Source organism: Eutrema salsugineum, unplaced genomic scaffold (genome assembly GCF_000478725.1).
Source record: "Eutrema salsugineum unplaced genomic scaffold, Eutsalg1_0 scaffold_5, whole genome shotgun sequence".
NCBI lineage: Eukaryota > Viridiplantae > Streptophyta > Magnoliopsida > Brassicales > Brassicaceae > Eutrema > Eutrema salsugineum.
Genome location: NW_006256612.1, coordinates 2,448,559 through 2,461,651, shown reverse-complemented (window position 1 = coordinate 2,461,651; position 13,093 = coordinate 2,448,559). Strand labels below are relative to the sequence as shown.

The 13,093-nt window shown below is 34.8% G+C and overlaps 1 protein-coding gene and 1 pseudogene across 1 annotated transcript; one reads left to right on the top strand and one right to left on the bottom strand.

The window, feature by feature from the left end:
• Positions 1-2,512: 2,512 nt before the first annotated feature.
• LOC18991793 (dirigent protein 22) lies at positions 2,513-3,303 on the bottom strand. Its single transcript, XM_006415118.2, has one exon. It carries the CDS (start codon positions 3,279-3,281, stop codon positions 2,685-2,687), a length of 597 nt encoding a protein of 198 aa, XP_006415181.1. The 5' UTR covers positions 3,282-3,303; the 3' UTR covers positions 2,513-2,684.
• An 8,762-nt stretch (positions 3,304-12,065) lies between these two features.
• Positions 12,066-12,873, top strand: LOC112083926 (annotated as a pseudogene).
• The last annotated feature ends 220 nt before the right edge of the window (positions 12,874-13,093 follow it).

The following is a 13,093-nucleotide window of genomic DNA, read 5'->3' as shown; positions in this document are numbered from 1 at the left end:
GATGTTGTGGTGTGAGGTGTTGAGGGTTGTCAAGTTTTACCCTAAATGAAATCAATAGCCGCAAGTGCACAGCTGATCGATTGTAGTACTTAGGGATCGAATCCACAGGGAAGAATGATATTTTCCTGCAAAAAGCCTTTGAAATAAGTATAAAGTAAGGAAGTCTAGAACCAAACGGTTTTGTGGGGGTTTGGTGGTGTATTTCAAATGTAAAAACGAAATCTTAAAAGAAAATATGGGAATTAAATTACGTAATAACTAAACTTAATGAAAATGACTAAAAATGAGAAAAACAGATATTCTAATTGCTTAAATGAAAATCTACTAAAAAGGAAAGACAATATTGAACTAAAGCTTGAAATAAAGTCGGTGTAAATCAATGGGAAAGAAGGCGTTGGGCTTCAGGGAAGTTTTATAAGGGGTACGAACGATTCAAAACATTGCTAGAGAGTAAATTGGTAAGATCTTAGCTTAAACTTTTCGAACTGGAGTCACGGACGTATGAATACGCCACTGTCGTGATCATAGACAACTATCTCTCTCAACCCTGACCAGTAGGCTTCCACTCTGGCCCTGGAAGAGAAGAGATGCATTATGTTTAAGACTCGTCCTAATTCACAAATCGCCCATAGGTAGGTTTCCACTCCTATGTTTGTTTTGCTTTCCCAAACTAGATCTGACACCGGATGAACACTTTCGTGTCACCAAGCATCTGGATCAGATTGTAGTTCATGACGCTACTCTCATGCAGTAACAACGAATTCAGAAGAAAAAGTTCTAAGATTCGGCTCAAAAGCTCATGGAATCCTCATTGAACATATAAATCCCCATCGAAAATCCCTTAATCCAACAATAAAACTACTCAGACATGATGAACGAAATCAAAAGCATAGTATTAAGAAGTAGAATAGAAACCAAAATTGAAAAATAAAGAACAAGGGTTCAAGAGAACAAATCTCTCTCTCCCTAAAAGCTAAAGCAAAAACAATAAAAGTATGAAGTAAATATTTCGGTGGTGATGGGTTACACCTCGTTTAGGGTTCCTAAGACATGTATTTATAGTGCTCAAGACCTCTCTGGACATCACTTAGAGTTTCTCCAAATGTGGGCTTCAGAAATGGGCTTTTTGGGCTTGGAGGTTGATGGCTGCGGTCGGGACAAGTGTGACCGCGGGGATTGAGTGTTTGGCCGCGGGTGGAAGTGCTTGCCGGCTGGTTTACGAGACATCTTGCTCTTCGCGTATCTTTTGATTGAACCGTTGGATTGCTAAGCTGTAAAGTGCACTGGAAAGCTGATACTTCTATTTTTAAGGTCTCCAAATTTGAGCTGGATCAGACGGTGAGAAGGCCTTCAATCAGGGGTGAACTTCTGACGGTTTGACTCTGAGCTGAAATCTGGTTTTCTATCCATTTTGTTAAGCTTTTCCCTAAGTTACCTGAAAAGAGTCTTGGAACTACAAATACTAGAAAAACGTAATAAAAGTACTTAAAAGCAATTAAAAACATAGAAAAAGTATTTCAAAACGAACCATAAAAGTGGTCAAGATACGGTGTTATCATTTACCTAGCTGCAACTAGACCAGATCTTGCCTACTTCGTGTATATATTGTCTCAATTTATGAATGAGCCAAGAGAAGATCATTGGATGGTTGCATTGAGAGTTGTTCGTTACTTGAAAGGATGCCCGAGAATGAGAATTTTATTGAAATCTGATTGTAATTTTTATCTTACAGCTTGGTGTGATTCAGATTGGGCTGGATGTCCAATCACACGGAAATCTTTGAGTTGATGGTTGATACAGTTAGGAAATTCTTATGTGTCATGGAAGTCAAAGAAACAAGATGTTGTATCATGCTCTTCAACTGAAGCAGAGTATCGAGCTATGATTTTGGCTTTGAAGGAGTTGAAGTGGATAAAGAGTGTATTGTTAACAATGGGTATTGAACATTCTGGTCTAATGGCTTTATATTGTGACAGTCAGTCTACCCTTCATATTGCAGATAATCCTGTGTTTCATGAGAGAAAGAAACATGTGAAGATTGATTGTCATTTCATTAAAGACGATATACATGCTGGAATTGTTCAGACACAACATGTTTCTACTACTAATCAGTTGGCGGATATCTTCACTAAAGCACTTGGAAGACGTCTGTTCAAAGGAATTTTGTGCAAGTTGGGCATTCGAGATCTCCATGCTCCAACTTGAGGGAAGGTATTAAGAGATAGTAATGGATTTATTAGGCTTTATATAGTTAAGTTATTAGAATAGTTATTTTATCCCACATTATTAGTTTTAAACTCAAAGCTAATTATTGTACATATATATATAACTGCTAATGAATAAAATCACAAATTACTTTGACAGTATAAACTTGATTCTTCTCAAGTAAGTGTTCCTTATTTATTTTTATTTTTTTCAAATGTGGTCGTTTCTCTTATTTATCTTTCTTTGAGGCAAATTCTCTGTTTTATGCATAACCAATATTTTGTTTTCTATACTTGGAATTAAACCATTACTAAATATTAAGTTTATAAAAACGGAAAAGACGATTACACACCACAACAATCACAACAAAGCACACAAAAGGAATTGAAATAAAACCAAATAACAACACTCGTCTCGTTAAATGCAAAGGTTACATAAGTGATGAAACAACATAAACATTAGAAACATAATTAATTATATCAGTAGTGCAAGACGTAACAGCTGTACTGAACAATAGCCTTACCGGCCTTGACGTCAGACAAGTTGGTCCGAGCCTCTACATAGCCTCTAGCTAACCGAAAGATTCCACTTCCTCCAACAATTGGCATTTCTCTAACCTTAGATGAGATCACAGGGTCCCGACCAAAAACCGCAAGCGTACTCCCATTGTACTTTCCAGTCTTGAAAGCAAAGTTCATCACCACCAAATAGCTAATCTCTCCTTGAGCCGCTCCAGCGTAAAACCCCTGAGCCTGGCCCACTACAGATGAATTCCTGGACACATCCGTTGTTAATGCGTCATCCATCATGGTCATCGATCCAAACATGGTGGAGTTCGAGACCGGCTCTTTGATTCTGGTGGCGCTAGGATTTCGGCCCTTTACAGAATCGTGCCAATAGAATCGGAGATAGGTGAGTTTCTCCTTTTTCTGCAGGCTGAGTTGTTTTTTGTTCATGGTTCTTGCGAACTCTCCAGCATCTTCGGCTGAAGTAACGGTAGCGAGGAGTAGGACTTCTAGGACGAGGATAAGGATGAGCTTGGTCATGTTTGTGGTTATTTGTGTATTTAGAATCATAGAGGAAGGTAAGTGTGCTATACATTACGAGGCTGTATGTGTGTAGTGTGTCTATATATATAAGAGAACTGAAGAAGGCGTGTGCTATTTTTGATTTTTTTTTCTTTAATAAATGTATTGGTTCTTCCTACATTGGTGGCAGTTTGCTAGAGTGAGGTGGTAAGATATGTTTGTTAGTGTTACTTTAGATAATTAGCACTTTTATATAAACACCCATATTGCATTTATATAGATGAGAAAATACAGTTCAGACTTCTTTCTCTCTAGAACTTCCCTTGGACACTAGTAGTTTGACGTTAAAGTCGAGATATTGAGATTTCTTTTATTTTTTTCTGAAGTATGAAATCAATTATTATCCGGTAGTTCATACTGTTCAGGGTAGTAGATTCCAATCGAAGTTATTTTTTTTTTCTAGATAGTAGATATCAATAAGTTTTTTTGAATTAGTATTTGATTTTAATGTCTTGTATATCTCCTATCCATACTATTACTAGTTAATTTTCCCGCGCTTGTGCAAGCTGATATAATTTATACTTGATTGTTTGAAAATCTAATAATAGTTAAGATTCATTTGTTTTTTTATTCTTGAGTATACTTTTTTGTTAGTTTTTTTGCATTTTAATGTTAGAAGACATAATCTGAAAACAATATAGTATAGAAGAGAGTAAATAAAAACATAGTAGTATCCAAATAATTTAGTTTAAATAGTTTTGAAATTTTTTGATCACTGTTCTATGTATTTTAGATATAATTTTTTGAAGTACCGTATGAACTTATACGATTTTGATCACTGTTTTATGTGTTTTAAACATCACAAATACCGTCATTCCATTACTTAGATATATATATTTTTTCTTTTTTTTTTTACTTTTTTGTTATAGTTTTTTTTTAATTTCAGTTTTTTTTTTGTTTTGAAACGACATTCTATTACTTTCTAAATTTCCATTTTTTGTTTCTTTTAACATTTTTGTTAAATTTTTTCTAAATTTTAAAAACATAATAAATAATAATAACTAAGAGATATAAATTTCATTTTTTTTATAAAACACGATTTTGTTATTTTTTTAAAAAAATTTGGTTATATATAATTTTAAAAATGGTTTGATTGACTATAAAATTAAACATTAAACCATAATAATTTAGACCGGTTTGTTTTAAGGTTTTTTATATATCATCAGATAAGAACTAATATAAAAATGACACGTAATTGCAAAATATGACTAAACGGTCTTTTACAGCCAAAATTCATTCTAGAGCTGACACGTAAGCGAAAGGCTATAAAAATCGCTGTGAGCGTGACACATAAACAAATCACTACACAAATAAGTATAAGAAATCATAAACACTCTAATAATTAGCGATATTGTATTATTTTTTTTTTGAAATGATATTCTATAAATTTTTAAATAGATTTCATTTTTTTTTTCTTTTAATATTTTTGTTAGACTTTTTCTAAATTTCAGAAACATAAGAAATGATAAACACTAAGAGATATAGATTCTTTTTTTTTTAAAAACGTTTTTTTAATTTTTTTTTCTAAATTATATAATTTTAAAACCGGTTTGGTTGACTACAAATTTAAACATTAAATCATAAAAATTTAGACCGGTTTGCTTTAATTTTTTTTTACACATCATCAATTAAGAACCAATAAAAGTTGTGGAAGAAGTAGTGAGAAGTGGCTTATATTTATACTTAACCATAAGAAATCGATGTCTAGATTTTAGTTAATATTTTAGTTAACATTTTAGTTAGATTTTATTTTTATTTCGAAGACATTAGAAATGTTAAATTTCTAATTTGTTTTAAAAAAAAAAGTTTTTGGTTTTTTTTTTCTTAAATTTTGGTTTAATCTAATTTTAAAAACGGTTTGATTGAGTACGGAATTAAGCATTTAACCATAATAATTTAGACCGGTTTGTTTTAAGTTTTTTTTTGTCACGTCATCAGATGAGAACCAATAAAAAAAATGACACGTAATTGGAAAATAGGACTAAACAGTCTTTTTGCGGCCGAAACTCATTCTAGAACTGATACGTAAGCGAAAAGCAGTGAAACTTGCTGCAAGCGTGATCCGTAAACAAATCACTACACAAATAAGTAAATAGATTCTTCTCTATTATCTGCATTTTGCAATTCTCAAACTTATCTCTCGTTTCCTTTTCTTTCTTTACCTTTATTTTCTGATATTCTCACAATGTCTCTCTCATTTACTTCTTTTCTCTCTCTTTTTTTTTTCTTCATAACAATGGCTGCTACAATAATAAAATCTCACTTTCAATCTCTAACTGCGAGACCAGCTACATTCTTTTATCAGATTTGGCCAATGATGACTTCGTCTCTTGGGACATGTTGATATACCAACTGATTTTCTCAACGACAACATCAAAGATCATTACTTGATATATTGAACATGTCGTCAAGAGAAGGAACCAGATGAAATGTGATACAAGAATGTCACTGGTATCGCAGTTCGAGATTGAAAGTGAGAGTTCTTGAAACAATTCATTATGGTTTTCAAGAACTTGTGGTTGTGACTTGTCAGTGTTTTGGCTTGCAAGTGTCCAATTCAGTTTAACCGAACTAAACCAAAACCGTATTGATCAACTCGTTTCTTTTTTTCATTTAAAACAAACAAACCCTTTCTTAAAAAAAATCCAAAAACCAAATCAATGGCAGATGCGGACAATATACCTCTTGAATGATCTTTGCAATTATTTGGCATCAGTAATAGACTTATCTAAGACAGTAAGACAAGACCAGCTTAGCAACTAGATGCACGTCTAAAATGAAACATGGCTTAATATTTTTGAATCCTAAGTTCCCCCACAATTCTAGAGTCAAAGTTGTGAGGATCTAGAGAACTAATTTCCCATAGCATTGGTCTTTTCCAAAACAACATAAGTTGAGCAAAGATATCTTCTAAAAGACTTAAGAATGGGATGATTGTCGATTCAGAGATAGGATTGAAGCCAAAGTAAATTCTCCCCCTCTCTCTATCTCTCTCTCTCTCTCTCTCTCTTTCAACTTCACAACTCTCTCTCTCTCTCTTTCAATTTCACAACTCTTGTCCTCGTCTCTCTCTTTCGCCCGTCGGAGACAACAACGATGCCTGACGAATCAGAATCTAAATACCTAACTTTGGCTATCGACAAAATCTTGGAGGAATATGCTGATTTGTAAATTACTTTAATGATTTCATTTCTGAAATCTAATTTCCAAGATGATCTAGATTTACGTTAATCCAACCACCAACAATGTCTTATAGAAGAAGAAACACTAACCTTGATCCATGCTTAATTTTATGAAAATCTTCAATTTTGATTTTCTCCTCCTTTTGATCTTCAAATCCTTATGATTCCTTTTGATGGTTAAAAGAAGAGTCGCTTACACGTGATGACACTTCTTAAGTTATATATTATAGATTTTGACACTTGCAAATAAGATGGCACTTTTTTGTAGTTTGTGGATTGGAAAACCCAATTCAATCCCTCCTTCCAATTTGAAGAACAACCGGTTTAGATAAAGCTGGTTAATCGAATTTAAAGATGGTTTAGTAATTAAAAAAATTACTTCTTATCTCCTCCTCTCTTTCTTTCTTTCTATCTTACGTACATTGATATCTTCTACCTCCTTCACACACATATATTTCTTTTTCTCTTTTGTACACACAGACATCTCTTTAACTCTTTCTTTCTAACATACATTAAAAACACCACCCACACAGAAAAAATATTCAAATCACGAAGCAGTTTTCCAACTTTCTTTCTCTTATCTCTTTCTCTCTGTCTCTCTCTTACGATCTCTCTGTCTCTCTCTCTCTCTCTCTCTCTCTCTCTCTGTCTCTCTCTGTCTTTCTCTCTCTCTCTCTTCATCACAGATTCGAACCAACATACGGATCCGAAAGATAGTGATGAAGCTTTTCCGTGGATGGTGATGCAGAATTTGGATCTGGATTTACACTTGTATCTCGTGGTCGCGAATCCGCCGTTTCGCAACTAGAATTGCTTTTAGTTATGTCGTTTGTGTATGAAGATGGAGAAGAGAATAAACAGTACATAAAACAAGCTATATGGACAAGTACACAAAGCTAATTACTGGATACCTACACAAAATTTGCTTTCCCTATAGATATTTTTTAGTGGATATATCCTTTGACTGTAATATCATGTACATGTTGTAGTTTCTTTAACCAACGAATGCTTGAATATGGTTGCCTTGAATTAAATTGGTGTGGACATATTATCATATACATGTCGTATTAGTTATTTTGAATATATTCGCTTAGAATCAAAGTTTGTTTGTCATGTACATGTCCACGAATCATTTAACTATAAAGTCTACATTCTATATGGTTATAGTTATATGGATAGTTAAAGTCATGTGGATATGTACACATAACTACACCGGCATCTTTTCACGTCCCCTGCGACATCCTGGGGGACATGGGAGCAATATACGTCCACTGTCACAGCTGTTCATGTCCACGTCCATCCTTTCACATGCCTTTTGCACCATTCACAAAGGCATTCCATTTGACATGTCCACATTACACGATGGATATGATCATCGTGTAAGTATTAAGCATATATTGCGACGACGTGGTCCCGTGGATATTTGCAAACCCAGTTCTAACTGTTTTAGGTTATGATCAAGACCATGGAAGAAGCGGGTGTCTAAAATAGTCCTAACTACACTGTGAAGTAGAACAAATACCCACGACCGTAGGATTACAGTAGAATGTTGTGATTTACGTGGTAGCGGTATCTCAACTATCCTGTTATACAAAAGTGTAATTCTAAACTCCCGAAGTGCCAAAAAGTGTGAGCGTCTCTAAAAGGAAATATTTATGAGTTATGGACATGTCTCCCGTTGTGGACATGGCTATGGTATTTATGAGTTACAATAAGGGTGCCTACGTTTTATAGTAGCTAACGTGGATATGTCACGATCAATGGACACCTTTGATCACTGTGGACATGATCATATTATATCCACGTAAACGTAGGCACAAGGACTTGTGAAGTACACTGTGAAGTAGAACAAATACCCACGACCGTAGGATTACAGTAGAATGTTGTGATTTACGTGGTAGCGGTATCTCAACTATCCTGTTATACAAAAGTGTAATACTAAACTCCCGAAGTGCCAAAAAGTGTGAGCGTCTCTAAAAGGAAATATTTACTACCATTTGACATGTCCATGTTACACGATGGATATGATCATCGTTTAAGTATTAAGCATATATTGCAACGACGTGGTCCCGTGGACATATGCAAACCCAGTTCTAACTGTTTTAGGTTATGATCAAGACCATGGAAGAAGCGGGTGTCTACAATAGTCCTAACTACACTGTGAAGTAGAACAAATACCCACGACCGTAGGATTACAATAGAATGTTGTGATTTACGTGGTAGCGGTATCTCAACCATCCTGTTATACAACATAATGTAGTAAATTACATCTGTGTATGCGTACTTCTCCAGCATTTGTGGGAAATTACGAAATTCTGTTGAGACTTTTACAGTGACACGCCGCCGCCGACGGGATGTATCTAAACTCGCCGACGGGATGTATCTAAACTCGCCGACGGGATGTATCTAAATCGGCAAAAGACGTTGCCGACGGGATGTATCTAAATCGGCAAAAGACGTTCATCACGGATTTTGAGAAACAAAAGACGTTCTTCACGGATATTGAGAAAAAGCCGCGAAAATTATCACCCAAAAATTGCGATGAGCAGTGCTAGGCGGAATGATGGAAGCGAAGGACGACATAGAAATAACGTGATATCGGTTTGGACGACTCTGATTTAGACCGGTTTTTTATGTTCAATAATATTCGCAGGGGTGGTTTATGTCATTTCCCCACCAAAAGACATAAAAAAGAGCTACTTGTTTTGGAAGTGCCAAAACTTGTAAGCGCATAAGGAGAAGAGAGGCTTACATAATATGGCACTTGTTGAGTTATTAATTACAGATTTGAACACTTTCAAATGAGATGACACTTTATTATAGTTTATAAACGTGAAAACTCACTTTAGTCCTTTCCTTCCAATTTAATTATCAGCACCTGGTTTGAATAAAGTTAGTTAACCGAATTTAAAAACGGTTTAGTAATTAAAAGTTGAAACACATCTCTTTTTTTCTTTCTGTATCTCCTTCTTCGCCTTGAGCTTTGTTTTTCTCTCTCTCTCTCTCTCTCTCTCTTTTTCAGATCTGTCAATCCAGTAACCATGTCTCTCGCTCTTAGATATTTGTTCTCCTTTCATAGTGACCATGTCTCTTGCTCTTAGATCTCTGCTCTCTCTCTCTCTCAGTTCTCCTCTTCTCTTCTTCTCTTGCTCTTAGATTTCTGCTCGCTCTCCCTTAGTTCTCCTCTTTTCTTCTTCTCTCTTATCTTTCACTGGAGATGGATCCCGTGTAAGCTCACTGATCCTCGAACATGAGTCTTTTCGCCGTCACGAATCTGTTGACAAAGCTGATCTTGCTCTAAAAATGTCGGTGAAAGAGTTGTGAAGTCAGACGAATACGAGCTATGGGAGATCATGATATTCATGCCATGTACATGACATCTATTCCATAGTAACCATATCCATGATATCTTGTCTATCGTAACCATGTCCATGATGTATTACCCATCGTGACCAAGTCCATGATAGCTAGAACTCCAACATAGGCAAAATGAAAGACAACTATTGACAATGCACCGATATAGTCGCTATCATGTAATTCCAAAAAATCGTACATACCAAATCAATAGTGTTGTCCACTTAATCATAAAAACTGTTTTAAATGTGAGAATGACAATATTACAACAGCTCCATAACTATGACTACACAATCATGACTATATACCAATGAAGCTCTTTAACCATGACTATATATACCATATAGTCACTACCATGTAAATAAGCTGTTATAGCGGAATTTTTTTGGTTTGTTGACAATTGGAGCCATATTTTATCTGTTGACGTGGGATGAGCGAGCTCAAGCTGTGGATGTATACATGACCATTACAATGACATTAAAAATTAGATGGTCAATTGTGTACATAGACAATAAGTAAGTCCAGGTAATCGAAGATGATATAAGTAACTTGAATAATAGTCGTATGTGGATGAATATAATGGGGCATCTCAAATTACATATATATATATATATAGCCCTGCCTACGATAAAGACCAGCTGTAGGTATGACCAGTTGGTTATGTCCATATAATGTGGCTATAAGACAAATTACAATATAGTTGCGTATATGTCCATATGGTTATATCTATGATGTGATATCTAGCACCGTGTTTGTGGGTGTGACCATATCCCAGATTTGGTGTAATAAATAATGTTGGCGCAACAATTCATTAGATTACATATGTTGTTAAGTGGTCATGTGTGGCTAAGTCATGGGTATGGTTAGTTAGGATATATTGATGTAGCCATATGGATGTAGCCATATCAACAAAAACATGGACATAGATTGTTGTGTGTGGATGTGACGATATGGTGTAATAAACAATGTTGGTGCAGCAATTCATTTGACCACATACATAGGACTATATCGCTTATTGCTTAGCCATATATGCTCGTGGAGGTGACCATAATCAGCATTGTTTAGGGGAGAAGTGACAGCGGTCTGATAGGGGAGAGGTGACGGCAGAGATCCTTGCTCCAGTCCAATTCTGCTTTGGATTCGAAGCATCATCATCTTTGTCTTTCACCGGAAATTTGGGTGCGGTGAAGACCGAATATGAGTGCGTTGAGGACCGAATTCGAAGCATCAACATCTATTTTTTTATGGACAACGGCGGAGATGGCAGAGAATATTGACAACGACATGGACAAACAGCAGAGATAACAACATGAACAACGACGGGGAGTGAAGAATAAACTAGATCGGCATCAGATTTGGAACCGGTGATTTAGAAAATTGGCATCGATGTGTAGCAACTATGCAATTATTTACAAGAAACATAGTAGTAGCTTGAAAGATCATAAGAAAAAAAAAGATGAAAATGAGAAGAGGAAGACACGATAGGAAGAAAAAAAATGGAATTAGAAAGAAGAAAGTTGGGAAAAATAATGTCTGGTTCAAGTGGAAGAGAAAAAAATAAGATAAAAAATTAATTAAATGGTTTAGATGAATCAGTTTGGTTCAAGTAGAAAACACAAGGATTATGTTGTAATTTGGCAAAGAAAAAATTAAACTAAGTGCTACTTGAAACTAAAGTGTCAAAATTTGTAAATATAAAGTCAAAAAGTATCAAGGAGTGTAAATACTTCTAAGGAGAAAGATCCATTGGTAGTAAATATTTCTTAAAAGAATCCAAAAAACCTTCTTCTCCTTTTTGTTCTTTTCACAGGGTACAAGTTTTTGTGTGCCTTTTTTTATTATGTATCTTAACTGTGATGTTTTTCATCACTTATAACACACACACATATGCAACCCATGCCAACAGTCGCGTATATTCTTCATTGATATCCTTTCGAATAGTTGTCTTTTTATTTACTATATATACCCTTTCATATATAGGATATATATATATATATAATCACATAAGAAAAATATTAATTAAGATAAAGGAGGATAATTATCAAAACACTCATATTCTAATGTCTTCAATCAAAATAGATCCATCACAATATTGTCTTTGATATTAGAATCATATACTTTAATATAAACTTGATATTTACTATTAAACCGAAAAACACATATATAACATAAGAATATAAATATTCGTACATGATTTGCTGGAAAGATTGACCGGAGATGACTTGCAAGAATTAAAATGGAGTACCTGAACGAGAGTTCGAGGAGGGTTTGGAACATTGACTGTTTGATGGGTTTAGTGCAACAAATTTTTTAAAAAGATTTGGGTTTTGTGATTTTAAGTTCTATCGCTTGAAAACAATTCATTTCGTTTATTTCTATTTTGAAAACCAAAAGTTAATAATAATTCCGACTCAGAGATATAGAAAATATACCTTTGATTTTGACAACTAGAGACTCGTAATAATTAAGATTTGGGTTCTGTGAAGAAGTATGTTTTATCTGAAATTCTTCTAAATCTATAACATATTAGTTATTATTATTAGGAAGAGATTTAAAATGTTGTTACAAGGCAAGTGTTGATGGGTTTAGTGCAACAAAGTTCCACGAACATTATGATTTCAAAGGTCCATTTGTTATCATAGCTTTTACACAAGACAAGTAGCCTCGAGGGCTATAGAAGTACTGATGATTATTAGGACACATTCGACGCTTTCCTTTTCTATTGGCTCGATGATTGCGATGACCCAATCATCCTTCCAAAAGTTGGAGGAATCGGAGCGGCTCTATTTGATTATGCACGAGGAGGGCCTCAATTTGGAGCTGATGGACTTCTTATTGGACCGCCTTTAGCTCCCGTGATGGGCGGGTTTGCAGGTCCGGATACGAACTCGGGAATGTTGATTTGAGGATGGCTAAATCAAGATTGGGTTTATCATATGCTAAGAGGAAAGATGGGAAAGAATTTATCTTTGGAGATGAAAGTAAGGTTATTCTTGATGATGTCTTGGTTTTTTTGTAGCCCTTTTATTGCTTCTTTGTATTGAATTACAAAGAAATCTAAAAAATAATTCAAAAAGAGAAACTTGATTTATTAGTTTACCGAGTTAATTTTTTTTTGGTATTCAATGTTATTACGCGTAAGAAACGTGAAACTAGCTCAACAAAGGATTTCAGATATTGAGAGAAACAATGTTGAGGTTTCTTATGACGCAAGTGAGAAGTTACAATGCATAGGGTTCTTGTGACGCAAGCACATAATATTCT

Excerpts from the sequence above, each read along its gene's own strand:
- LOC18991793 (XM_006415118.2), bottom strand. The coding sequence starts at position 3,281 with ATGATTCTAAATACACAAATAACCACAAACATGACCAAGCTCATCCTT.